Raw genomic sequence first — 27038 nt, forward strand, 5'->3', positions numbered from 1 at the left:
GGGAGGGGAGCAAGCGGCCCGGGGGCGCAGGCGCGATAGAGCACGCAAGACTGGGCGTGGCGGGATGTGGGCGAGGGTTACTGACTTGGTTTTCCACAACTGTTCCCCTCTCGACAAACTTCTCCACCCCCAATTAACTGTCTCCTCAGGTCTCAGCGCCCCATTTGCAAAAATGATAGGCACACAACAAAAAATCTGCTTGCGAGGTGCTTCCACTTCCAACTCTCGCTCTGCGTCCCGGGAAACGGTCCCCGGACTCACGGGGCAGCCTTTCACTGAGCCTGCGCAGCAGGCGGAAGGAGGACAGGGGGAGGGGAAGCAGAGGTTAGGGATTTGCGTTCCGCCCGCACAGCAGCCAGGAGGCGAAAAGGCGGGAAAGGAATGGGGAAGGGTGGGGGAGAGATTGAGGGGGGGCGGGGCCTAGTCCAGTTCCATCCCCAGCCGGCCCCGGATAGGCCTCTAGCCCCGTTGCCCCGAGGCAAAAAGGGCCCTCCTTACGGGAGGACGCCGGCGCGCGGATTCCGCCGCGGAGGCTGCTGGGAGCGAGCGCAGGCCGAGGTAGGGCAGGTTGGGGCGGGGCTGTGTTTAACGGCCGGGTTCGCGTGTGGGACTGCGGGAGGTTGCATCTTCAGGCTGTCCCAGGTCCGGGGCGCCTTTAGGGTCCCTGGAGAATCTCGGGGCCAGTGAGGGACTGCTAAAGACGACGCCTGCCCCGCTATGAGCCCCTTAGGGTCAAGGGTCATGCCCAGAAGTGTATAGGACATCCATCCCTGGTCCCCTTGCCTCACGGAGGGAGCACAGCGGGCCTTGGACCCGCTGTGCAATAGACGAGAGAGCTGCAGCTTGAGCAGGAAAACCCTAGGAGTGTCACCCTCAGCAAGTCAGCTTCATCTGTCCTAGCCTCCCCGTCCTCATCAGTAAAATGGGGGTAATAAACGAGTTTACTTCCTGGGATGTTGCATGTCGAGTACTTTGTAGCTTTAAAATGCTGCATAAATTACAGCTTTTAGTGTTCCTGATTTCAAATCCAGGACTCCGGTCCCATAGGATGCTCCTTGTTCCTGTGTAAGCCTCGTTTTCCTTAGTTCATATAATGGCGTTGAAATTGCATGGTTTCAGGATAGCAGTTCTATGATATCTCGGTGAAGTAGCTGAAAAAGTTCCTTGCGCCCGTTATAGGAAATGTTATGGGTCGGAGTCGGGAGTCATGCTTCTAATGCTGGTTCTAGCACTCGCTGGTAGTGAGCCTCAGTTTCCTCCTTTGCAAAGTGGGGGTAATGATACATATTATTTAAATCTTAGGGCTGCTGTGAGAAAACCAGACACTTATAGATCCTTTCCAGCTGCTTAAGACTATTGCAATAGTCTCTTTAGTACCCATTCTTGGTAAAAGTTAAGACATTCAAGGCCTTTTACAATCTGGTACCATCCTGCCTTTCCAAACATATTTTTCCCTTCAGTACATTTTATGCTCCATTCGAACCAGATTACCTTCCCCCCAAATGCCCTATAATTATGCTCCCTTACCTTTGCTCATATTATTTCTGATTTCTAGAGTTTGCCTAATGAATTGCTAATCCGTTCCTGGAAGGCCGATTCAAATGCCAGCTTGTTCATGATCCAGATCCCTCTCCCTTACATCATATGTAGTAAAGAATCGTAGCATTTAGAGTTGATTAGAATGATTTAGTCCAAATTCTTATTAAATTTTTTTTTTGGTTATTTTCCTTATCTGATCAATTGAGGGCATAGACCTCAAGTGGGCCTGCAAACATTAAGTGATTAAATAGATGGTAAATGAACGAGTGAGGCAAAAAGATCTGTTAAGTGTTTGCTGTAGGCTTGAGTTGTAACGAGGGCTGGTACTTAGCTAGTGGTAGTGGAACCGAGGAGGAAAGGACAGATCTCTCAATGTTAGAAAATGAGATCAACACAACTTGGAAACTGAATTCAAGAACTGCATGAGGTAAGGAGAATCTGGAGGTTCTCCACAGGGTAATGGTGGTGCCATAGAAAGAATTAATGTTCTAAGGGGCAGAAAGTAGGTAAAGAGCTGAGCCAGGGACATGAGTTGGAGGCACTGGTAGGATATCCAGTTGGAAATTTTTAGTGCTTAGAAGAGAAGTCAGACCTAGGAGGGTGAATTGCTCCACTTAGTGTACCACTTACTTTCTTCTCTCTTTGGACTCTTGGGTAGATTTGACAACTTTTTCTCTCTCTTTGCATTAATGTTCCTTCTATCCTTCTCCTTCAGCAGATTGCTCCTGTCATCCCCACTCTCTCACTTATCTTCAATATTTCCCTGTCTTGTCTACTTTCCTACTGCCTAGAAACATGCCCATATTTCCTTCATCCTCACGAAAATCTCATTTAATTTGTCCATCTATACTAAATGTCTTTTGAAGCTAAATCCTTTGAATAGGATACTTATAATTTATAATTCTTTTAACTGTCTACAGTCAGACTTCCAAATTCATCACTCATGTTTGCATGGACTCTTCTCCTTCTCCTTTACTTGGTGATTTCATCAATTTCCATGGATTCATTTATTTGTATGTTGATGATTCTCCTATTTTCCTATCCAGCCCTAATCCCTGTGCCCATCTCTTGCCAACTTTCAAAAGTCTTGCTTGCATCTCCAACTGCCTATCAGGCTATCTCAAACTGGATGTCCAATAGACAAATTAAATTCAGACAAATTTAGAATTCAGCATGTCTAAAAGAGAACCCATTATCTTTCCCTCCCAAACTCTCCTTTCAATCTTCTTTCTCACTGTCAAGGACACAAGCATCTTCGAAGGCTCTCAACTTTGGTTTGACTCCTCTCTACCTCTAGCCCCTCTTCTCCCCATACGTTGCCAGTAACTAATCTATTGGTCAGTGCCTATTGATTTCACTATTGTAACATTTCTCATATTTGGCCCCTTTTCTCTTCTGGTGAAGGCCCTTATCTCTTCACACCTAGATTATTGCAGTAGCCTGCTAATTGGTCTGACACAAGTCTCTCCCCAATCCAGTCCATTCCCCATTGAGCTGCAAAAGTGATTTTTTTCCCCCTGAGGCAATTGGGGTTAAGTGACTTGCCCAGGGTCACACAGCTAGGACCGGTTAAGTGTCTGAGGACAGATTTGAATTTGGGTCCTTTCTGAAAGCATAGATCTGACCACGTCTCCCCACTGCTTAGGCAATGCCAGGAGATAATAATAATCTCTAGGATTAAATACAAAATCTGTTCAAAGTCCTTCATAACCTAACACTATACCCTCATCTACCCCCATACCTCAATTTTTCAATTCATCAACACTAGCCACTTTGCTGTTTATCAAATAACATACTTTGATATTTTCTCTGACTGTCCTTCATGCATGGAACTTTCTGGTCTCTTATTCTTCCTGAATTCCTTCATGCTCCCACTAAAATTCCACATTCTTCAGGAAATCTCTGCTTATCTCTCTTAATTTAATTTGAGTGCTTTCCCTCTTTTGATTATTTTCTATTTTGTATAGAGATGTTTGTACATAGTTATTTGCATGTTTTTCCCATTAGATTGTGAGGGTTTTGAGGACATGGATTATCTTTTTCCTTTCTTTGGCCTGTGACTTAAAGTAGGAATTAAGGCTTTAAAAATTAAATGAGATTGCCCAGAGAGAGAACAAGAAAGAGACAGAAGGGTTAAAGTAGACTCTTGGGAAACATCTACATCAAAGTAGTTAGAAGATAGAAATGAAGGAAAGAAAACAAGATAGAGAACTAGGCGTCTCTAAAGCAAAACCTTCAGGAGGACTAAGTAGGAAATAGTGTCAAAAATTGTAGAGGTCAAAAGACCCAAGGCATTTGGAGATTGTCATTGGTGATTAGAGCAGTTTTAGTAGAATGTTAATAGAAGTCATTGTAAATTGTGAAGCAGACATGAAGTTCTGACAACTCCTTCATGTCTAGTAGTGGAGATGAGAAGAGAGATGGGTAGGGAGCTGGATGGGTTAGGGTAAGGAAAGGTGTTATTTTAAAATCAGAGGAACTATATATTTGTAGATAAATGGAAAAGAAGAAATTGAAAAATACATGAGAGAAAGGGATAATTATTGGACCAAGATACTGGAAGAAGTGGGAAAGATTGGAATCAAGGAAGGCTGTACATAAAGCAATTAGCTGGAGAATGAAGATCTGTGATCAGAAGGGAGAGAAAAAAATTGATATTTGTTCTTAGTTCCCTCTTCTCTCCAGTTTCACCCCTTAAGCCTTTCAGCAAATTCTGTTCTCTTGCCCCTTTGCTCTAGTATCAGAAAAAGAGGGGTCTTCTTATCAAGAACACCCCCTTTATATGTGCCTTTGACTTCATTGCCTCCTGTCTTGTCCAGGAGTTTATCCTTTCAAAATATTCCTTTTCTCTTTTTTTCATCATTCTCTTTTTATCCTACTTTCTAGCTACTTTTCTGATGCTTACAAATATTTTCACTTGATTCTTCCATCCTCAAACTTTGTCTTCAACTTCCATTCATTGTCCCTTTTATGTCATTTATGTGGTTGCAGAATTCACAATGCCTTTCCTGTTCCTAGATTCATCACTCATTTCTATAGTCCTACATTTAAGTTTTATAAGATAATTTATTTTTTCAGCTGTGTTTTTTAGATGAAAAAACACATTCAAAGAAGTTGGGTGGACACAAACCTACTGAGTTTCTAAAGCTGCTGAAAGAGACCTTAAAATTCATGTAATAGAAGTCTCTCACTTTAAGGAGAAAATGAAGAGAGAGTTGACTTATTCACTTATCAAGCAAAGCCAGTTTACCCCTGATCTCTTGGCTCCCATTCTAGAGTTCTATTAAAAACTTGACTGCCTTCTCTACTGGGCCTGTGTCTGAGTCAGAGACTGAAGCCCATGGCCTACATTTGGCCCTACATGTCCCTCCTTTTGGCACATCTACTTTTCAAGGAGAGTGAGCTGCCCCATTTATTTTCCACTCTGTTTTGAACTTTGCCAAGAGTCTGGGCAGGTTTGACCACCTTCTTCCTGTGCTCCTGTCCCACAGCCCAAGAAAAAATCTGAGCAATGCACTCATGATGATAAAACCTGCCAAAGTGTAAGCAGAATAGACATGCGCTTCCTGCTACAGAAAGATAAGACTTACTGGCCTGGTGTCTGGTCCTCAAATGGAGGCAAGAGACCAAGGGCAAGACATGAAGCTCCCGCCTCTGCATATGGTGCTGGAGAAGCAGATCCTGGCACTGCAGAAGCAGATGGCCAAGAACCAGGCTGCTTCCTGGCAAAAGCTGAAGATCTCCCAGGAGGCCCAGCAGAGACAAGCAGTACTTGTGAGGAAGCTGCAAGCCAAGGTGAAGTAGCTGTGGGGAGGATTGGGGACAAGTGAAAAGGAAAAGACATGTCTAAGAAGAAAGCCCTCTTGGGTGGTTAAGGGTGATAGGCTAGCAACTTTAAGTAGAATTGTTTAGTTCCTTTCATGTGCAAAATGAGAATTCTGCTCTGTTCATAAATGTAAATGATTTCTCTGAGAATCTAAGCACATGCTCTAAACTAAAGTATTGTCTCAATCCACTCTGATAATGATATGTCGCACGGTCCTTCCAGTTTGCTGACGATCCCCAGTTAATGCCAGCAGCATCCACTGAGTGTAACCTGGGCCTCTTTTTTTAGGTACTACAGTACCGGAACTGGTGTCAGGAGCTGGAGTCACGTCTAGAAAACATAGGGGTAAGTGAACATGGGCTCTGAGTACCCATACTGTGTTTTCTCTGGGCATTTGATGAATTGATATTACATGAAATACAGGGAGGCTGTACCAAGGCTGAATACTTTCACTCAGTTGCTGCTAAATGCCTACTGGTCTTCACTGTTCTGCTGGCTCCTATTTTCTGCCTTTGAGGGGCTGGTCAGCATCGATCCCTTTTCCCCTTACCTCTTGAAGCATAGTTGTATAGGTGCCATTGTGAGGCTTCTGGCACCTCTCTGCCTGCCAGCTGAAACCTGTGAAACAGGAGAGAAGAAATGAATTTGTCTTCCTGCAGGTGCCAGTGAGCTCTCTGTGTACCCATGTTTCTCTTTGTGTGTGCACGCTTGAGTGCCCATCTCAACCTGCATATGCCAAGGATGAGGGCCAAGTAACCTGTTGGTGCCTTGAGGCACCTGCTCCCTGTGGGAGAGTTGGCCTTCGGGGGATATTCCCATGGCCTTCTGTTTTCTGTGGAAAAACTTCTTCAGAGCAAACCTCCCTAAAGGGAAGAGGAGAAGAAAATCGGAAGGGGATGTGAAGGCTTTGGTCCAAGTAGTATGATCTGGTTAGAAGTAAATAAGGCTTTTTTGTTTTATATGGTTAAGGGCCCTCTTCCAGAGAGGTGGGAAAATGCTGACGAGCCTAGACTGGAGCAGCTGCTGATCCGGCTAGATGAAGAGCATCAGAGGTGAGGACCCCAAGTTCTTCAGTGTGGAGACTGGGCGACCAAGTGGATAAGGGACCCCTGGTTTCAGCTGCCACATTTACTGACAAGGGCCAGGGCCAGTGTTGGCCACCACACCCTCAGAGGTTAGGGAATTGAACCACACCTATATTTACTATTTTTATCCCTATCCCAAATCAGGTCTGAGAGTTTGGTGAAAGTGAACACAAAGCTTCAGCAGCACCTGGAGAACGCAGATGTGGTGAACAAAGCACTTCAGGAGGATATGGGAAAATTAACAGTGGATTGGAGCCAAGCTCAAGATGAGCTGTCAAGGCGACAGAGTGACTGGCAAATGGAGAGGAAGGTAGGGTGTGCAGGGAGCCCAGGCCAGCTGTTGAAAGACATAGGGTTTCATTTGTTCACAGTGGTATTCATAGTTCAGAAACAGAGCGAGAAAGAATTAATTTGGGGGCTCATCAGGAAACTGCATTGTCAGTGTACAGAACCTTTGTAACAGTCTCCTTGGGGTCTTGGCTCGGTTCTCTACTGCAATGGCTTATTCTTGACTAGGAAGTTTCATTGATAACCTAGGGACTCCATTCCTACAGAGGTGGCTTCTGCCTACTTATGAGGGGTGGGGAGGAGTCCAGCTGGGATGGAAGTTTTCTGACACCATCAGTCTGGTAGAGGACAGTGAGTTGGAATAGGTTCCATACCTTCTGGACTGGCAGTGGTGACCTCTGACCTTTGAGATGACTTTAGTTTCCAAACATTCAGTTCTTCAAGGGCTACCTGAAAGGGGAACACGGCCGGCTTCTCAGCCTGTGGCGGGAGGTGGTGACCTTCCGCCGCTACTTCCTGGAAATGAAGACAGCCACTGACAGGTCAGTGAGGAGAAGGGTATGGGAGGATTTGAAACTTAAGTGGGAATAAGGAATGGGAGCTTATTCTCCTCCTCCTTTCTAATGTCCATTAGGATGGAATTTGAACAGAAGTTAGTGACAAAGTAAAAAAAGACTATATGAGCCAGAGGAATAGCATGACATAAGAATGTGAACAAGCTATGTGTAGCAGTAAGATCTTGGGGAAAATTGTCTGACCAGAACAGAGGGGATATTTGGGGGAATAGTGACAAATTGATGCAGTTGATTCTTTCCAGAAATAGCATCCTCGGGGTTCAGTAGGCTTCATTTCATCACACCCTTTGCCAGTTCTTCCCAGATTTTTTTGTATTCCCTCAGGGACTTGGCTGAACTAAAGGCTGAACATATGAAGATGTCAGGTTCCCTGCTAACCAGCTGCCTGCACCTGAGCTTGGAATTACAATCCCAAGAGCCTCAGGGGTCAGGCAGTGAGCGGGCCCATCTGCAACTACTAGCCAGAATCCAGGAGTTGGAGAAGGAAATAAATGAAAGAAACCAAGAACTTATCCTCCTGAAGGCCAGAGGAAATGTGGAGAAGACAGAACTTCAGGATAGGTGAGATGATAGGGAGCCTAGAAAGGGATATTAAAGGCAAAGCAACCCTACAAGGAGCTGGATGCTGGTGCCAAATAGGTGGATAGTAACCTAGGCCCCTCCTGGGTTTGTTAAACACTTACTGTATGCCAAGCATCGGGCTAATCATGGGAGAGTGCAGAGATGATAAACTATCTACCAGAGGGGGCACAGACACATATAAATAGGTTATACAAAAGAGGAAAAGGAAAAGTCCTGGAAGAAGGCATAGTAGCTGGAGAGATTAGAAAAGGTTTCCTGTAGAAGGTCACAGCCATGCTGAGTCTCCAAGGAAAATAGTCATTGTAAAAGGTGAGGAAGGAGTAAATTCCAGGCAGAGGAAATATTAGTTGAGCTTAAAAGACCCCAATAGAAGAAATGAAATGGATGAGGAGCATTGAGAAGGCTAGTTTGTCTGAAGTATAGTGTGCATGAAGAGAATAATGTGGGATAAAAATAGAAAAATAGGTTGGGGGCAGATTGTATTAAACTTTAATTACCTTTGATTCTAGGGGAAATAGCTACTGGAGTTGTGAGCAGGGGGCATTGACATGGTATGACTTGTGCTTTAGAAAATCATTTTGTAGCTACATGAAACATAGATTGGAATAGACACTTGAGGCAGGGAAACCAGTTAGGAAGCTATTGCAGTAGTACAGGTGAGAGGCCCTGAACCAGAACTAGGTGAACTAGAAGAAAGGGAGATATATGAGAAAGATGACTTAACAGTTGATTGGATATGTAGGATGAGTAAGAATGAAAATCCCAAGATTGGGAACCTGGAGGGATTGGAAAGATGGTTGGTAGTGCCTTTGACAGAAACAGTGAAGTTTGGGAAATGAGTGGGTTGGGGGGAAAGAATTCTGTTTTGGATCTTCCTATGAGATATCCAATTTGAAATGTCCAGTAGGCTTCAGTAGGTTCAGACACAGGAATACCTAGGGCTGGATTTATCTGCAGAGCGATAATAATTGAACCTTACTGAAGTTGTAAGATCAGTAAGATAGTATAAAGAGAAAAGAGAAGCGAGCCCAGGACAGAGCCTTGGGGGATGTTTGCATTTAATGTCCAGCTAATTAAACTGTGGTTTACAACCCTGTATGAGGTCTCATAAGTGAATATGGGGGTCAAAATTATAATTTATTATTAGTAGATGTTTAATTTGTACCACAGTTATATAAAATTACTGTACCAGAGGTCACATAAAAATTTCTTGGGTGAAAAGGGGTCATGAATGGAAAAAATTTAAGAATTCCTGATTTAGTGGATAAACATGGATGAAGATTTCAGAAAACGGGTCATCGGGCTGGTAGGAGAAGAACAAGGAGAGGGCACTGCCACAAAAATCCAAGAGAAAAGATAAGTCAGCATCAAATGCTACAGACATCAGAAAGAATGAGATTGAGGAAAACGTCATAATATTGGGTAGCATTGGTAGTGATTTCATTTAAATGAACCACATTGCAAATAGTTGACGATAGAGAAAATGGAGATAATGAGTATTGGTAGCTTTTTTTCCAGGAGTCTGAATGAGAAAGGGAGGAAAAATATGGGAGAATAATTTAAAAGATGGGATAGTAGAAACTAGAGAAATTTCAAGGATGAGGGACACTTGAGTATGTTTATAGAAAGTGGGGAAATGGAGGATTAAAGGGCATTAGAAATGGGGAAAAAGGGATTAAAGATCAGGGAGAGAGAGGGGATTATTGTGGGGGCAATTTGCTGGAGAAAATGGAAAATAATGGAATCAAGGGTACCCATAGGAGCCACATCTTCATTAGAATAAAGGAAGAGATACCAACTGGAAAATGCAGTTGAAAACTACAATTGTGGCATATTGCTGATTTTTGTTTCTTTTGGAGGATGTTTTTTCCCCATCTTAGATTTCCCTCTTGGAATTTTGCCTCTACTGGACTAGCTGTTGAGGTAATAATGGGACATCTGAAAATCCCATGGAACCTTGAAGGGGATCATAAGAAGGGGTCACCTTGCAGATCTTAGGTGATATGTCCTTTCCTTAGAGTATTTTAGGATCACAAGATAGGAAAATAACATTCAAAGACTATGATTCTGCAGAAAGTCCTTAGTCCCTTTCCTTCTGTTTCCATGTATGATGACATCTCACTATCAGAAATATACCAGCTAAACTTTATCTGGGCAAAAAAGTAGTGTCAAGTGGCCAAATATGGATAAATACAAATGCATCCATCTAGCATTCTGGGCTATCATTTTCAGTCCAGGAAAGGGCCTGTGTGTCTTCTGAAGATAGTGACTTATTGTGCTGTTGCTGAAATAAAAAATCCTCACCAGAATGTCAGTCAAAGGGGTATTAGAAACAACACAAACCTGTGTTGGTTCCAGATGGCATTTGGAAGCTTTCTATACTCATCAAATCAAAACACTTCCGAAGCATAGGGAATCTAAAAAGGCTTCAAGAAAGGCCAACTAAAATGAACAGGAGGATGAGATTGTTGGTAGAGGACGGAATAAAAGGACAGGAAAAGACAGATTGGGAAGTACAGATATAATTAAAGTTTTAAAAGACATAATAGGAATGGAAAAGGTAAACCCAGAGAAATCAAGCACTCTCAAAGCATCAGAACCAAGGGAAAAACCTTGAAGGCTAAAAGGTAATGTAGGCCATTTCAGTTTACAAAGTAGGTGGTTGTGCCTATAAAAATGACACAGGCTGAAAATACAAATGACTTCAAAAAGGATAACCTCATGAATGACCAAAATTGTAATCAGTGGTTCATAAAAATAAAGAAATTTGAGGATATGCTTTATATTGATATATCAATATATGCTTATATTGATAAGTTGATAAAATAACTTAAACTGTAACATACTAATAGGTGCCTCTATTAGAAATAGAATTCTGGAGGGCTCACAAGACTTTCCCATAGTGGCGATTCTAATGTTCTTATTGGCTCCAGGGTACTTGACATCAAGACTAACCTGGGCCTGGAGAGCTCCCAGCCAGAGCTTTCCTTCATCTTTGAAGCCCTAAAGCAAGTGTTCCAGCCTTGAGTTGTGGTAAATTTGTGCATGTATTCTGAATTGCTTTTGGTTTGAATCTAGGCGTTAGTATTGTGTGATATTGATGAGCACAGAGAGGGTTCTGGGAGCATCAGAGAGATGTGGGAGTATTGATGGGTCTTCTCTTCTCAACAGTGAACTGATATCCAACAGTAATGTTTGTTGTGTACTTCCCTGTAGGGTGACTGAACTCTCTGCCGTGTTGGCTCAAAGTAAAAAACAAAATGAGGAACAAGAGAAGAAGATTTCGGCTCTTAAGGACACCATGGATATCCTGGTATGTAGTTTTTGTTTGGAAGAAGTTGGAGGTGGAGGGCCCCGGTCTCCTGTATAAGCCAAGGTGGGGTAGTTTATACCAATGAGTAACCAGTTGAAGGATTTAATTTGGACTTAAGGATCTTCAGATTTTGGCAATTTGAGTTCTTAAGTCCAAATAATTGCCAAAATCTGAAGAGCCTTAAGACAACTCTGGTAAAAAAAAATATTTATTAGCATATTTTCTTGGCAGAGTGAGGCTGATTTAATATTTTAAAAGGAAAACTGCATAAAGAAGAAGATAGCAGGACCACTGAGTAATTACATCATATGAAATACTAGAATGTGTTGCCTGGATAAAAGAACTTGAGACGGGACCTAATCATGGTCTTTAAATGTCTGAAGGACTATCATTTGATAGGAATATGTTTACTCTATTTCAGAGAACAGACCAGTATAGAATCTTACTTTGAGTACTTTCTGTCTAATAATAGAGAGCACTGCCTTGTGAAGTAATGAACTTCCTTTCACTAGGGTGTTATAGGGACTAAATGACCTCTTATCAGGGACTGATGTAGTAGAAGATTTTGTAGGAAATTGGATTACTTGACCACTAAAATCCCTTTCAACTATCCCTGTAGTTCTAAGGTATTCATGCTATCATTTACAAAGAACTGAACCTACTTTAATCCTCTTAGATCTAAGTATTCATCAGCATTGATACAACTGAAGGAAATTAAAGAGAAATCTATTTTAAGCCTTGCTTCTAACATCTTTGTGGCTCAATACTTGGCCTCAAACAGCATTTTTTGCTACTCTGAGGCAGTATCTATTTCACTTTTGGTCTCTTTGGGTGACCAAGGTGAACATGGGATTGGGTATGGTTTAGTGTTTAGACTCTAATCTAAATTAGATTTAAGGGCAGCTAGCTAGCTCAATGGATAAAGCACTAGCTCTGTAGTCAAGAGATTCTGAGTTGAGATCCAGCCCCAGAAACCTAACATTTATTAATTATGTGATCCCAGGCAAGTCACTTAACCCCAATTGCCTAGAAATTATTTTATAATTTATTTTTATAAATTTTATAATTATTTTTATAACTTACAATTGCCTAGAAATTATTAATAAAAAAATACTAAATCCAGTTAGAAGAAACCTTTCAAATTTCTCTTCTGAAAGTTAATAGTTATATGACTATAGACAAGTTACTTCACCTTATATGGTAGCATGGCCCAAAAGAAATATGAGAAGATGAATCCTTCATCCCTCCCTTTAGCAGAGCTGAGAGGTCCATAAATATGGTATATTGTATATATTCTCAGACTTTTTCCAATATATTGATCAATTATGCTGATTTTTCCCCCCTTTTTTTTTATCTTTAAAAAAATACTACTTATATAGGAGATGTGTGTGTGTGTGTGTGTGTGTGTATGTGTATATATATATCCTATATAGGAGAGCTCTCTGGGAGGGAGAGAGAGAGAGGGATACTGGGGGAAAATATAGTGATCTAAAAAAATTGGCAATCTGTAAAAACAATTTTTAAAATAATACTCAAAGCACCTGAATGGAGATGTAGGTGTCAAGAGTTTTTGTGACATTAAATGATATAGTTTGTTGAGCACTACATTTTAAAATGCTATATAAATATTGGTTATTTAAGGGCAGTTGGACTTATTGAGAATCAATTTCTGGCTTGGGATATAGCTGCAGTTTGCAAATTTTTAGCTCATTATCTATGTTCTATTCTCCATTTAGGAGATAAATCATTCAGAATTAATGGAACATGAGGCATCTCTCACCAAAAATGCTTGGGATGAGAAGCTGTCTCTTCAGAAAGTGATCAAGAACATAACTCAGGTATGGGTAAGCCAGAGATATCTTCCATGTGTAACCAAGACTACTAATCACTCACCACCTCCTTATTTTTTGGGTTTTTTCTCACAGTTCAAAGAAATTCATCAATTTAAGCTTAGGACTTAATGGGTGAGTTTTCTTGAGGTTACATATAGAGAAAGACTTGAGTTTGAAATATAAAAGGGATAAATGAATAAAATAAAGCAAACAAACAAATAAACAAATAAATAGTAAATGGTCATTTTTAAATACTAGAAGAGGTAAATCCTGTACTTACCCAGTGAAGTGTCTTTTCTCTTGACTGATTGCATGTTTGAGGCCAAAAACTACTTTGGATTCCTATTCAGTGAATTTTTTTTCACTTTTCCTTTATTTTCTATAAAGTGTTCATTCTTATATTTTATTGACATAGTAGATTTTGGGTTTAGGATGGGGACAATGGAATCCTATTTTATCTTTCAGAATAAGAGCTCACTAGTATGTTACATAATGGAATCATATCTCTCCCCTCATCTAAATCTCAACAGGTTAAAAAGATGAGTTGAATCTAACAAGAGGAAATTTGATAGAAATAAACATATACTCGAACTGAACCAGCTATGCCCAGAAAAAGAACTCTGGGAGATGACTAAAAACCATTACATTGAATTCCCAATCCCTATATTTATGCCCACCTGCATTTTTGATTTCCTTCACAAGCTAATTGTACAATATTTCAGAGTCTGATTCTTTTTGTACAGCAAAATAACGGTTTGGTCATGTATACTTATTGTGTATCTAATTTATATTTTAATGTATTTAACATCTACTGGTCATCCTGTCATCTGGGGGAGGGGAAGGGGGTGGGGGGGTAAGAGGTAAAAAATTGGAACAAGAGGTTTGGCAATTGTTAACGCTGTAAAGTTACCCATGCATATATCCTGTAAATAAAAGGCTATTAAATTAAAAAAAAAAAGAAAAAAAGAAAAAAAATAAACTCTAAAAAAAAAAAAGAAAGAAAAGAAATAAACATATACTCCTTTATATAGGTTTAAAAAGTCAATTGCAGAAGTATAGAATGGGGAAGATTTCTTTAGATAGCAATTAATGTGAAAAGGGTTTGTATTTTTTTTTCCACTAAATCAAACTCCAAGCCAAAAAGTTTAATTTTGTCTCAGGCTGCACTAATGAAATAGTGTCTAGAAGGGAGGCAATATTCCCACTAGTCAAACCTTTGTATCCAGTACTAGATAAAATATTTTAGGAGAGACAGAATGGTGGAGGGTCTGGAAGTCATGTTATATAAGCATTATATTGAGGAAAATTAAGATATTTAGCCTGGAGAAGAGAAGGGTAAGGAGAGACATAATTGTTCAAAACTAAAGGGCTTGAAACAGGAATTAATTTGCCGTGTTCTAAGTAATTCTAATGGTGAGAATAAGGACTAGTAGTTAAAAGTTATAATGAGGCAGATTTCAACTGTGCCTCTATGACTTTGAAAACGTGGGTCAATGGGGCCTTACTTACGGAATCCACTGTAGGAAAGGTTCCCCTTTAGTGCTGGCTGGGAGTAGCTATACTTGAACATTGTATTTCAGGTAGTGGTAGATGACAGTGAGAAGCAAGATACTGGAGTGGGGAGCTCCCTGGGGCTGGAGTCCAGTGGCTTCTCCAGCCATCTTAATTCCGAAGAACCAGATAAGGCTGTGACACTAGTGCGCTCTGCTATGGCCAAGCAGCAGCAGGCAGCACAGGTAAGAGGGGCACTCCCTGGGTTGTAGGCTTAGGCATCCAGCCTGTCCACACTCTGTCATTATCAGCCCCATGTGACCACCTCACCTTGTAGAGGTTTAACGTTCTTAAGCATGTTTTTCTAGTACCAAAAAAATACCCACTCACAGTTCATCTGTCTCACTATAGCATTGCACGCATATAGGAGAGACACAGGTTCTCCTAATATAGTACTATATATACATATGAGTACTATATGAGAATTGCAACTGGAATTTTTGGATTTTAGGAATTTCAGTCACTCTCAAGCCCAGAACCTTTGCCTCAGTGCCCATTTCCTGTCCTTTTTATCTAGCTCCAGATCTTTCTACTGCTATTTTGCCTCCATGTCCTGTCAGAAAGTCTAGATTTTCTTCTTTAGTTTCCTGACTCCCGAACTTATTTTAAAAAATCATGCCTTAGAAATGGTGGCAGCCTCAAAACCTCTGGAGTCCAGTTTTAATGATATACTGTTTCTGTTGTTGATTTGGCCTTGCCTCATTACACCCAACCCTACCTGTTAATCTCTTGCATCCCTCCCAAGATAACCATTTGATTTGCTGTCTGGTTCCCATTATACCTCCCTCCAGGACTTGAGGCAGCAGCTTTCTACCTGCCAAGAGGCTGTGAGATTCTGGCAGCAAGAATATACCCAGTGGGAGGAGGAAAGGGAGTCCCTGAGGCAGCGACTGCAGAAGCTCAGCGGAGAACGGGATGTCCTGGCAGGACAGACTAAGGACCTCCAGGAGGCAGTGGACTCTGTCAATAGGTAATCAGTCCTGCTGGTTGATCACTAAGCCTCTCTGCCCCAGTCTGCTGCTACTTTTGAGGAAAAGGGAAGAGTGAAACTCTGGGACTTGTCTGTGCCATCCTTGAAGAATGCTTTTTTAAACCTCACGGTTCTTAGGATCTTTATTGCTGTCTGTTGTCCTTATGTTGAACCCTTCTGATCTAAGAAAAGAATCTTTGGGGCCAATAACAGAGGTGGGAAATTCAGGGGAAGCACCTGCTAGTGACTGGCATGGGTAAAGACTTTTGGTCCCAGAGTCTGTGGTCACTCCCATTCTTCTCCCAGGGATCGAGAGCACCTGGAAAAGGTTAGGGAAGAGCTCCAACAGCAGCTGGAGGTTCTGGAACAGGAGGCCTGGCGTCTCCGCAGGTTCAACACAGAGCTTCAGCTGCAGGGGGATTTGGCTCAAGGAAAAAAGGTGGAGCAGGAGGAGCAGCTGCAGCAGGCTGTTCGGGAGAGAGATTGCCTGTGAGTATTGCCACATCTGTTTTCCCTTTGGTATCTAACTTTGAGTGCCCCTCAAAGCCATTGACCTTTTCCAACATATACTTTTTTTTTCCTGAGCCAATTGGGGGCCAAGTGACTTGCCCAGGGTCACACAGCTAGGTCATGTTAAGTGTCTGAGGTCAGATTTGAACTCAGAGCCTCCTGACTTCAGGGCTGGTGCTGTGTCTATTGCCCTACCTAGTTTCCCCACCAACATAATGCTTCTTATGAAATTGGGTCAATAAGAAGCATACCTGAAATTGGGTCCAGTTATATGACTTTTACAAGGATAGAGCCCCAAAAGAAGCCAAGAAAGAGGAGTTTGGGCTGGAAGGTCAGAATTTGATCTCAAATTTGGATTTTGTTCAACTAGTAGACTTTAATGAACCTCATATTAAAAAACATTTTAATGGCTCTCTTCCCCAAATGATCATATAGGATCATGACTGAAAATTAGAAAGGGATTTTAGAGGTCATCTAATCCAAGTCCCACTTCTCTTTTTAAAGACAAAGACACAGAGCTCGATAGGTGGTCACTTACCTAAGAACATCATAGATTCAGGATTTAAACCTGGACTCTTCCTTTAAATCCAGTAGTTTCCCTGTACAGGTTCCTGCCAGTAAGAATCCTACAATATACACACACAGAATTGGCAGTTTACTGTGAGGAGAGAGCAGTTGTGTTTTCAGTGAGGATCCTCTCATTCTTTCTTCCTACAGTCAGGAAACTTTGAAGGGCCTGGAAGCCAAACAGTCAACATCACTGAGTGAAATGATTAGCCTGAAGGAGGCATTAGAGAAGAGCCATCTAGAGGAGGAGCTGCTGACTCAAGAGAGAACAGAGATGGCAAGAGCCCTGGCCAAGGTATATAATAACCCGTTAGCCATAACGAGCAGGAAAACGTGTCTTTGGTGGGAAGGCGATCCATCTCCTTTAACCCAGAGAGGACAGAATGGTAGCTTCAGAGAAGCACTCACTGCTCAGAATTTGAGAAGGAGGATCCTACAATCAGCTTAACTGTATGAAAAGGAGGCTGGGGTGAGAAATTTGAGCTGTGCAGGTAAGGCAGAAAAGGAGAAAATCTTCATATCTTTTTGTTTATAGGCAGAACAGTCAATTGCTGAGCTAACAGTTATAGAGAGCACCCTGAAGGCAGAAGTAGCTGATCTTCAGGATACAGCAGTCAAGTTGAGTGCACTGAATGAAGCCTTGGCCTTAGATAAAGTGGGGTTAAACCAACAGCTCTTACAGGTGAGCTGGTGGAATCCCACTCCCTCCAAGCTCAGCATTTGCCCCTTAAATCACAAGTGTATTTTACTGACATGTGCTTCTTGCCTCCCACTCTTCTCTCGTAACAGTTAGAGCAGGAAAACCGGTCTACCCGTGATGAAGTAGAAGCGGCAAAGAAGGCCAGGAGTGCTGTGCAGATAGAGCTGGAGAAATCTGAAAGGAGAAAGGAGGCCCTTTGGGCAGATAAGGTTCATCTTAAAATGCAGCTAAAGAGAGCTAAGGATGCTGAGACAAAGCTGCAGGGGGATCTAAGCAGGATGAGAGAAGAGAAGACGGAAACCCAGGAGGAATTGGGTGAGGTGAGAGGATGAAGCACAGACCACCAACCAGAGTTTCATTGCATTGTGTACTGGATTGGAAATCCAGGGCCTAGATTTACCCTGCAGCACTGCCATTTAGCTCCCGTGTCTTTGTCTAATCCCTAATCTAATGAAGGGATTAGACAAAGATTTCTTCTCCTCCCTCTCCCTCCCCCCCCAGGCAATTGGGGTTAAGTGATTTGCCCAAGATCACACAGATAGGAGGTGTCTGAGACCAGATTTGAATTCAGGCTCTCCTGACTTCAGGACTGGTGCTCCATCCACTGCGCCACCTACCTGCCCCCATTTTAAATTTTTTTGAAAAGTAAAAAAACTTATATAAAATATAATTTAGTGATTTTTATAAATGTAAATGTTCCATGATGATTATACTTTTTCCCTCAATAGTCTTTTATTTTTCCAGTTACAGACAAAGATAGTTTTCAACATTCATTTTTTGAGTTCTGTATTTTTTCTCCCTCCTTCCCTTCTTTCCCCTCCCCAAGACAACAAGCAGTCCAATAGGTTATACATATACAATCATTTTAAACATATTTCCATATTTTAAACAAAGGTTTCTTCATCCCTAAATCTTTGAGCTTGTGATCATTATGTAATGGTTCTCCAACATCCCAATACTACAACCCTTCTTGAGGGCTCCCTTAACCACCAGTGACATTAACCCTCAAAAATAAAATTACAAGTTTGTTGCCACCATCAAATTCTCTGCCTCTTTTCCTCCTTGTTCCACAATTGTAAAAGCTGCCCCAGGGAGAAGTTTAGGTTCTCTTGTTTGACTTTGCAGTTTCTTTCTCTTTAGACTTTTGAAAAATCTGAAGTTCATTTTTCTCATATTACTATAGTTCCATGAAAAAAGTAATGTCAGGCTGCTTATGTCTTATTTTCCAGATGAAGAGAGTGGGAATAAAAGGCAGGGTAACTGTGAATCTTGACATCCTGATTTCAACTATACCACACTGCTTTCCTGCCTTAAAGCTCCTTAGAAGGCCAACCCCTAATTTTGCAAAATTATGGTTTTTCTCTCCCTGTTTTATAGATATGCAGATCAATTTCTCAAGGGACGAAAGATTTTTATGAGGGACTAGGGTAGTTTCACCATCAGCAGTTATAGCTTTTTATCATTATGCTATCAAGAACAAGCTGGAATTTTTAAGAAACTTGTAGCATTGTTCCTAGAAAAGATCACATTAACCCTGCCTAAGTCTTGATTTTGCCCAATCACTAAACCCCAAAGTGATTCCCAAGGTGGGAAGTGACACAAGGAATAATGTCTTCTGCCTCATTCCCCTCCCTTACTCCTCATCTCTTCTTTGTTCTCCTCAGGCACAACACCAACTGGAGGTGGCCACTGCAGAGCTGGAGCAGCTACACCAAGAGAAAACCCGGCAAGGGCTTATGCTGGAGAGGTTGAGCCAGGAGAAAGAGGCCTTGGTTCGGGACAAAGCTGCCCTGCAGGTGCACCTGAAAGCCTTAGAGCGGGATCGAGAAGGGCTTTCTGAGCAGCTACTGGAACTCAGGTTGGGACCTGCAGCATACAGTCAGTTCAGGTGTTCCCCCTCTTTAATCATTCTCCATATAGCTGCCAAAGGATTTCCCCAAAACTCCCATCTGTTTCCCCGTGGTTCCCAGTTAGTTTTTAGATCAAATACAAATTCTGCTTAGCAGTTTAAAAGCCTTCACTAGCCTTCTTAGGCTTATTGCTCTTTATCCTGTTCCTTACCCATGATGCTTCATTCCATATCTGTGCCTTTACACCCATTTCTCCCTTCACTTCTAACCTCTAGTGTCCTTCAAGGCTCAGCACAAATTCTGCTCTCTACATTAGACCTTTCCTCATTCTCTCCTCTTTCCCCTCCTACAATCTAATGTACCTTGATCTTCTAATATTTATGTATATTTTATATACTTGTATAGATATTTGACTCTCCCAGTAGAATTTAAGCTCCTTCATTTTTGTCTTTGTAACCATATTGCCAAACACCATGACTGGTGTTTAGTTAGTTGGTGCTTAATGTTAGTGATTGATTAGCGCGGGGGCAGGTTGGCTGTGTGGGCTGCTCCTATTTCACTTACACCTGAAGAAAGTTAAAGATAAATCAGTCACCCAGAGCTGGATGTTCCTTGCCCTTCCTCTTTGCAGGGAATTGATTGGCAAGCCAAGAGGGTGTTGAAATAGGTAGCCTTCATTTCTAGCTAAGGACACTTTGGGAACTCCTAGGGGCTGTTGGGCCTTGGGAGGGAGGGCAGGGGCTGAAGGGAGAATTCTCCCTGACCTCTGGATCTCACAGTTCAGCCAAAGAACTGTTAGAAACCAACCTGTTTGAGGCTCAACAGCAGAGCTCTCTGATGGAAGTTACCAAGGAGCAGCTGGTGATGCAGATTCAAACAATCACACAAGCCAAGGAGGTGATCCAAGGTGAGGGCCAAATCAGCCCAGTACCCCTTCCCTTTCAGAAGACGCTGGGAGTAGCTGGGGAGGCCTGCTCCTGGGAGTAGTCCTGGAGAATGGTCCATCACATTCCCTTGTGGAGAGATGGATCTTGCCCATGAAGTCAGGGTCTAAGCTCTGCCCCCTTTCTCAGGGGAAGTGAAGTGCCTTCAGATGGACCTGGAAACAGAGCGACAGCAGGCAGAGCAGGAGCGGGACATGGTGGCCAAACGTCAGGACCAGATAGAAGAGGAGGGTCGGGCAGCTCTGCAGCAACAACAAGCCGCCCATGAAGAAGAACTGCGCCTGATAGAGGAGAAGAGGGTAAGGGTACTGACAGAAGGGGAAGCATAAGCTTTGGGATGGACAGTGAGAGTGTCTCCATGAGGTCCCCCTGCTTTCCCACTTATGTCGGAAAAAGGCCTGTTCTAGCCAACGAGTCTTTTATCTAGCTTTGTCAATAATTGAAGTAAGTTAGGAGGAGAAATCCTTGGGATTTGGATTAACTAGAAGTTAGTCCATTAATTAACAGAAGAAACGAACATGTCCTGTATACATATATTGTATTTAACTTATACTTTAACATATTTAACATGTATTGTTCAACCTGCTATCTGGGGGAAGGAGTAGGGGGAAGGAGGGTAAAAGTTGGAACAAAAGGTTGACAATTGTCAATGCTGAAAAATTACCCATGGAAATATCTTGTAAATAAAAAGCTATAATAAAAACAAAAAAGAAGAAGAACATGTCCCTTCTTGGGAACAGAACCCTTCTGTTGGGTACTTAAATGAGGTCACTTATCAGAGCCTAGAGCCAGGTTGAGGATGGAAGGAAATGTTCTCATTTGCCAACAATATTCCTAAAGCCAAGTTTTCCAGCAGAAAATTGCCCATAGTTCTCAGGTTTTGACAGGCACGACATCCTGGGGACACCTTTCGGGTTGCTAAGTATGCAAGAAAGAGCTGGTGTTGCTGCTGCAACACCAGGGCCTCGGTGTAATGTCCTGATGAGACTGGGTCGGAAGTCTAGGAAGGCCAGTCTTTGGCTTTCCTGGAGTTCTCTTCTCTCTCACTAGGATCAATATGTAATGCTGCCTATCTGTGCTATGCACAAGTGTGCTATGTGCACTTTTCCCTTATGTGACCTGTGACCAGGTAATGGATCATACCAAGTACAGGCAGGAATTGGAGGCCATATTAGAACAAATGGAAAGGGAGAAATTGGACCTGGAGGAGACTTGTGCAAAGGAGATAAGAGAGCTGCAGGAGGAGTCTGAAGCTGCCCAGGCACAGAGGATAGAGGGTCAAGCTCTGGCTGAGAGCAACACATGTCAGGTAGGGAATAAGTCTGTGTTACCTCCATCATTTGTCTTCTCTCTGATAAATTTGTCAAATGTGGTGCACTGGTCACAAGTATAGTGGTAAATTGATGATCTGAAAGTATCTTCCATGGGTTATTATCACCAACACCCAGTACTTTCAGGACTTCCTGGTTCTAATTGTCAGGCAAGTTACAACACTTCCTGGCTTTGAGCATTGAACCCTGTTCTTGGTGCCAGCTGATTAAATCAGATGGTCTTATTGCAGCTACAGTCTAATGGCTGCAAGAGAGGTAAGCGTGGAAATCGTGTTGAATGCCTTTCTTGTAATTGTACATGTTACTCTTCTTTGTAGATTCAACTAGAGATAGAAAAGGAAAGGATGTTACTTGAGACACTCTTGATGACCCAGAGTGAATTAGCTGATGCTTGTCAGCAACTGGAGCAGCTGAGACTGGACATGAAGGTCCAGAACTTAAAGGAACAGGTAGGGGGCCCAGCCCTGTTCATTATTGGAGTGAAAACTGCCATCATGTCAGAGAATCTGAGAACTCTGTGAAAGTCACTGAGATGAAAAGAAAAATGAGTTAGAGGGTTTTCTTAGGTGAAGAAGTGGTTATTGGGGAGGAAATGAAAGTTGTTTACCCAAACCAAAGAGCAGATGGGCCAAGAGACATTTGGAACAATGACTGAAAAGTTTAAGCCCCTACAGACAAGTGAACTAATTCACTACTACATTTGTATTTTTCTCCTTCACAGGAGAATATGGAGAGCCTTTGGGCCCAGTTGCAGGAGGCTCAAACAGCTCTGAAGGAGACGAGAAGAAAGAACCAGGATGACCTTGCCACTCTTCAGGAAGAGACTAGCATCCTGTTGCAGCAAAGAGAGAACTTAAAGAAACAGGTTATCTAGGGCCCTGTCCCCCAGGGCAGTATGGAAGAAGTATAAAGCTGCTTTCCTGAACTGTTTTGGTCAGGAGGGATAGTGGTTCTGAAGTACGGGCTAAAGTGAGCATTGTTTGCTCTTTCTGTCAGAACCTGGGGATTGAAGAGTGCTTCAGGCTGAAACATGTTCCACCCACCTTTATTGGGGATAGTTTCCTTCCCTCACTAGGAAACCCTTTTCTCCTTACAGCCTCTTCCTATGGATTTAGTTGTAGTCACCCAAGATCATTTGTCTGCTATGTGATTTTGGAGTAGCAGAGATTCTTCCCACTCCTCCCCAGTAATGTGTGAAGCAGAGAATCCAGATTTCTGAAAGAAAACCACGTAGTTGTCAGAGATGAGGGAGAAAAGAACTGTTAGGCACTAACTTTCCTAGAAACTGCATGTCTACTTGTTATAGACCAAACAATAGCAACGAAAGTGAAGGACATGAGCAGTCACTCCTTCTGGTGCCTCATCCTTTTGCTTTTCCAGGTGCAAGATTTGAAGTCCCAACTAGTCACTAGTGAAGACTCACATAGGCTGGCAGAACATGAGGCTCAACATCAGCTACAAGAGGCCCAAGAGAGTGCTCGCATACTGGAGCAGGAAAAAGCAAGGTAGGCAGTTAGAGCCATCCAGCTGTCTGGGGAACTATTTGGCCACTATGCCATGTCATAAGACTGCTCAAATCATCAGCCAGCCAACTAGTAGGTTCAACACCAGTAGGTGCTACTATAACTAGAGCTGTGCTAGGTGCATGTCATGTCCGGGTTACATAAGAGTTACAAGCCCTCAGAGCTTGTCTAGTTGCTGTGAATAAATAACCATCTGTTAAGCTTTTTCTATGTGCCATAGACAATTTAGAAATAAATGGTTTATAGATTATGACAGCTTTAGGCAACTAGATAAATAGTACTGGATAGTGCTGGGTCTGGAGTCAGGAAGACTCATTTTCCTGAGTTCAAGTCTAGCCTCAGACACTTAATAGCTGTGTGATCCTGAGTAAATCCCTTCATTCTGCCTTTGTTTCTCCGTCTGTAAAATGCGTTGGAGAAACAAACCCTTGCAGTATCTTTGCCAAGGAAACCCTAAGTCACAAAGAGTTGAAAACAACTGAACAAAGCTCGGTCCCTCCATTTTACAGAAAAGGAACCTGACTTGACCAAGATAGTAAGTAATGTGGCAAGATTCAAACCCATGTCCTACCCCAGATTCAGCAATATTCTTTCTCCCACACCAGGAAATAAGGATAAATAAATATAGGTTGGTGACCCAAAAATAATATTCAGAGTAAAGGAAGCAGTTCTTTTGTATTATGTCACAATTGGACTTCAGAGGAGGGCTCATTGAGAATGGTGAGTGAGCCTAGAAAGCTTGTCATATCTTAATATTGTCATGTGGAAGAGGGATTAGTTTGATCTGTTTGGTGTCATAGGACAGAGTTAGAATCAGAGTTTCCCACATGGGAACAGGGGGATATTTCAGATCAATATAAGAAACTTTCTAACAAGAGATGCTTAGAAATGGAATGAGCTGAGCAAGTCATAAGTTTCCCATCTTTGGGAAGAGGTTGGTTAAACATTTTTTGAGAAATGAATTGTTCTAGGTAGGAGTTGGATCAAATGGATTCTAAAGTACTTTGTAGTCCCAAGTCCGTGAATCTCTTTATGAAACCTTTCCTCTTCACCTGTGTTTCCTAGTATGAATTCCTAGAATACTAGTAGTTTTGTACCACTCATTCAGCAATTAGTTTATACTGTGTTGTATTGGTGTTTTTAAAATGTATGTTCCTGACTTCTCAATTAAGCCATAAGTATTTAGCCCAGATCTTTATATGTTAAGTAGTATTCAATAAATTTTCAATGAATGATAACTTGAGCTGGATTCGATTTGGATTGGTGAAGAAGGAAGTAGGGATGGGGAAATAGAAATTTGAAAAGAAAGTTCTTCCTGGAAATTTCCTTCTTATTTCTTGGTTTCATAGTCCACCAGCTTTAATTATTAGTTCTTTGCTTCCTTTATCTTTTTTTCACCTTTTCTATATGTCTTCCTATTACACTCATTTGACAATAACTCTTGCTTTCCTAGTCCTAGACTCCTCTTTTTTCTTGAGACTGGTAATCACCTTGTCTGTAAACAGCAGAATAAAGTGCAATCAACAGGCCTAATAATTAGTATTTTGAAGTAGTGATGAGGATAAATGATACTTTGAGAGATTTTGAAACAACCATAATGTAAGATGAAAATATCATTGATTTCTGTTGGTTACAAAGTCGTTTCTTACCTGCATTCACAATTGTAGGAAATGCTAAGTTTTACTAGTCTAGTGAAAATAGTGTAATTTTTTTTTTCCCCATCTAAGTTTGTAATACTTGAAATCTATCCCTGGACTCTGTGGAAACCTGAACTATATGATTAGGCTTACAGGAGAAGGCATCCTCTGATGCCTTTGAGCTAAAGAGTGAGAATAATGTCTGATGAGTTAAATTGAATGAAAATGAGTGAAATTCTGAGATCCTCTTTTATAAGCAAGAAAGGTGATACTGAAGAATCCAGTTAGCAAGAGATTTGGGGATAACTTTCACCTGTCCAGTGCTGTGATCAATTATTATTCTCCCCCTTCTCAGTGCATTTCTTCTCTAACCTCACATTCTTTTCAACTTAATAGAGTGACACCCATACTCTCTCATTGGACTTGTTGTCTTAATTTGCATTTCTCTAATCAATAGTAATTTGGATCACCTTTTCATATGACTAGAAATAGTTTCAATCTCTTCATCTGAAAATTGTCTGTTCATATCCTTTGATCATTTATCAATTGGAGAATGGCTGGATTTCTTATAAATTCTCTATAATAATTCTCTATATAATTTGGAAATGGGGCCTTTATCACAACTTTTGAATGTAAAAAATGTTTTCCCAGTTTATTGTTTCCCTTCTAATATTGTCTGCATTAGTTTTGTTTGTACAAAACCTTTTTAATTTGATATAATCAGTTTCCTATTTTGTGATCAATAATGAACTCTAGTTTTTCTCTGGTCACAAATTCCTTCTTCCTCTACAGGTCTGAGAGGTAAACTATCGTATGTTCTTCTAATTCTCATTCTTTATATCTAGATCATGAACCCATTTGGTTAGAAGTTTTAATCTGGAAAAGTGAGATAATTTCCAAGGGAAATCATTATAGTTGGGGCTTAGCTCTACAGTACTCACTTCCCATTTTTATGATTGCCTTCTAACTAAAGCAGCTTCCTTGAGTATGGAGTATTCTCACATTCCAGTGTCTTTTCTCTGCTAGAACATCTTGTTAGTCACTGTTTTATTAGATTTGATCAGCCAGGCAGATGAACATATAACAGTGGTCTCTGTTGCCTCTTCCTTTATTAACAGTCTGGTTCAGTCACTGGCAGAAAAGGAAGAAATACTCTTCGTCTTACAAGAAGCTGATTCAATCCAAAAGCAAGAGTTAACCTCCCTACACCAGAATGTGAAGGAAGCTCAGGCAGAAAAGGAGCAGCTAAGTATCCAGGTACCTTAGTGCTTCCTATGCCTTTCCTCTTACTCCTATGTAGAAGGTTTCTTAGCCTCTTCCCTCTAGAACTTTTATGGGGCAAATTTCTCTTTGAGTACAGTGGCCCTCAACTTTTTAAAGATGTACTTTTTTAAATTTTATAATTCTTTATTGATGTTTTTTGTTTTTGCATTAGTTATTTCTGAATATGCCTACCCCTAACACACACATCCCTACAATACTGAAAAGTACTTAAAAGTACTTAAATAACACTAACTGGCATCAAGTATGGTGGTATGTGCAACATGTTGAATAAGCAGTGCCAGGAAAAGAGAACAAGATTGGCCATTACTGATACACACTTTCAGCCTTGTTTTAGTATTCTTTTCTTTTACAGTTTGTAATTGTATATATTACTTTCCTGATTCAGTTTATCTCAGTCTGTAATAATAGCTAACATCTATATAATGCTCACAGTGAGGTAGGGAAGTGATGTGTGGTATTATTTTCCTCATTTTTACAAATGGGGGAATGAGACTAAGAGATTAAATGAGTCAGGACTCAAACTCGGAGCTTTCTGATCTAGCCAATGTATCGCCTAACTGCTTTCATTAACAGTTTGTAGAAATCTTTCCATGTTTCTCTTAATTCCTTAATTTGTCATTTCTTAATAGCACAATAATATTATATTAAATCATATGCCAGTTTGTTCAGCCAATTCTCAATCATTGGGTATCCATTTTGTTTCTAGTTTTTTACCATTAGAGAAATAATTGCTATGAATATTTTGGTACATATGGGACTTTGACTCCTTAGGATTTATGCCCACGGTCTTTGAGTCAGTTTCTTACATAATTTATCAGCTTTACCAAATTTGCTCCTTCTTTATTTCTAAAGAGTCTTTAGTCATCAACTCATAAGAGATGAAAGAAGCTTTACAGATCACCTAGTTCTTCATTTCACAAATGAAAAAAACTGAGTCTAAGAAAGGGAAAATAATATCTGAAGCCATATAGCTATTTTACAGCCGAGTCAGGAGTAGGACCCAAGTCTTCTGTTTCTTAGTTCAGTGTGACTGTCCTTTTGTAGAGAATATAGCTGAGGTTTTTTTGTCTTGTATATCTAGCAGCTTGTAGAAGCCTGGGCCCAGGCCATCACAGATTCACAGAGGTTATG

The 27038-nt window shown here is 41.3% G+C and overlaps 1 protein-coding gene across 2 annotated transcripts in view; it reads left to right on the forward strand.

The window, feature by feature from the left end:
* Positions 1 to 402: 402 nt before the first annotated feature.
* Positions 403 to 27038, forward strand: part of CEP250 (centrosomal protein 250) — a 37721-nt gene continuing 11085 nt past the window's right edge. For both annotated transcript variants that reach the window (XM_012553265.3, XM_031953909.1), the window contains exons 1-23: positions 403 to 558; positions 5031 to 5334; positions 5654 to 5710; positions 6335 to 6417; positions 6595 to 6760; positions 7174 to 7280; positions 7638 to 7874; positions 11112 to 11208; positions 12945 to 13046; positions 14621 to 14776; positions 15383 to 15561; positions 15868 to 16050; positions 16789 to 16933; positions 17174 to 17320; positions 17428 to 17658; positions 19003 to 19196; positions 19968 to 20095; positions 20262 to 20431; positions 21262 to 21441; positions 21781 to 21912; positions 22185 to 22328; positions 22844 to 22968; positions 25742 to 25880. In XM_012553265.3, coding sequence (XP_012408719.1) covers positions 5152 to 5334; positions 5654 to 5710; positions 6335 to 6417; positions 6595 to 6760; positions 7174 to 7280; positions 7638 to 7874; positions 11112 to 11208; positions 12945 to 13046; positions 14621 to 14776; positions 15383 to 15561; positions 15868 to 16050; positions 16789 to 16933; positions 17174 to 17320; positions 17428 to 17658; positions 19003 to 19196; positions 19968 to 20095; positions 20262 to 20431; positions 21262 to 21441; positions 21781 to 21912; positions 22185 to 22328; positions 22844 to 22968; positions 25742 to 25880 — 3285 coding nt within the window. In that variant the 5' untranslated portion in view covers positions 403 to 558; positions 5031 to 5151. The remainder of the gene's footprint in view (positions 559 to 5030; positions 5335 to 5653; positions 5711 to 6334; positions 6418 to 6594; positions 6761 to 7173; positions 7281 to 7637; positions 7875 to 11111; positions 11209 to 12944; positions 13047 to 14620; positions 14777 to 15382; positions 15562 to 15867; positions 16051 to 16788; positions 16934 to 17173; positions 17321 to 17427; positions 17659 to 19002; positions 19197 to 19967; positions 20096 to 20261; positions 20432 to 21261; positions 21442 to 21780; positions 21913 to 22184; positions 22329 to 22843; positions 22969 to 25741; positions 25881 to 27038) is intronic.

The sequence above is a fragment of the Sarcophilus harrisii genome, chromosome 2, assembly GCF_902635505.1.
Source record: "Sarcophilus harrisii chromosome 2, mSarHar1.11, whole genome shotgun sequence".
Lineage (NCBI taxonomy): Eukaryota > Metazoa > Chordata > Mammalia > Dasyuromorphia > Dasyuridae > Sarcophilus > Sarcophilus harrisii.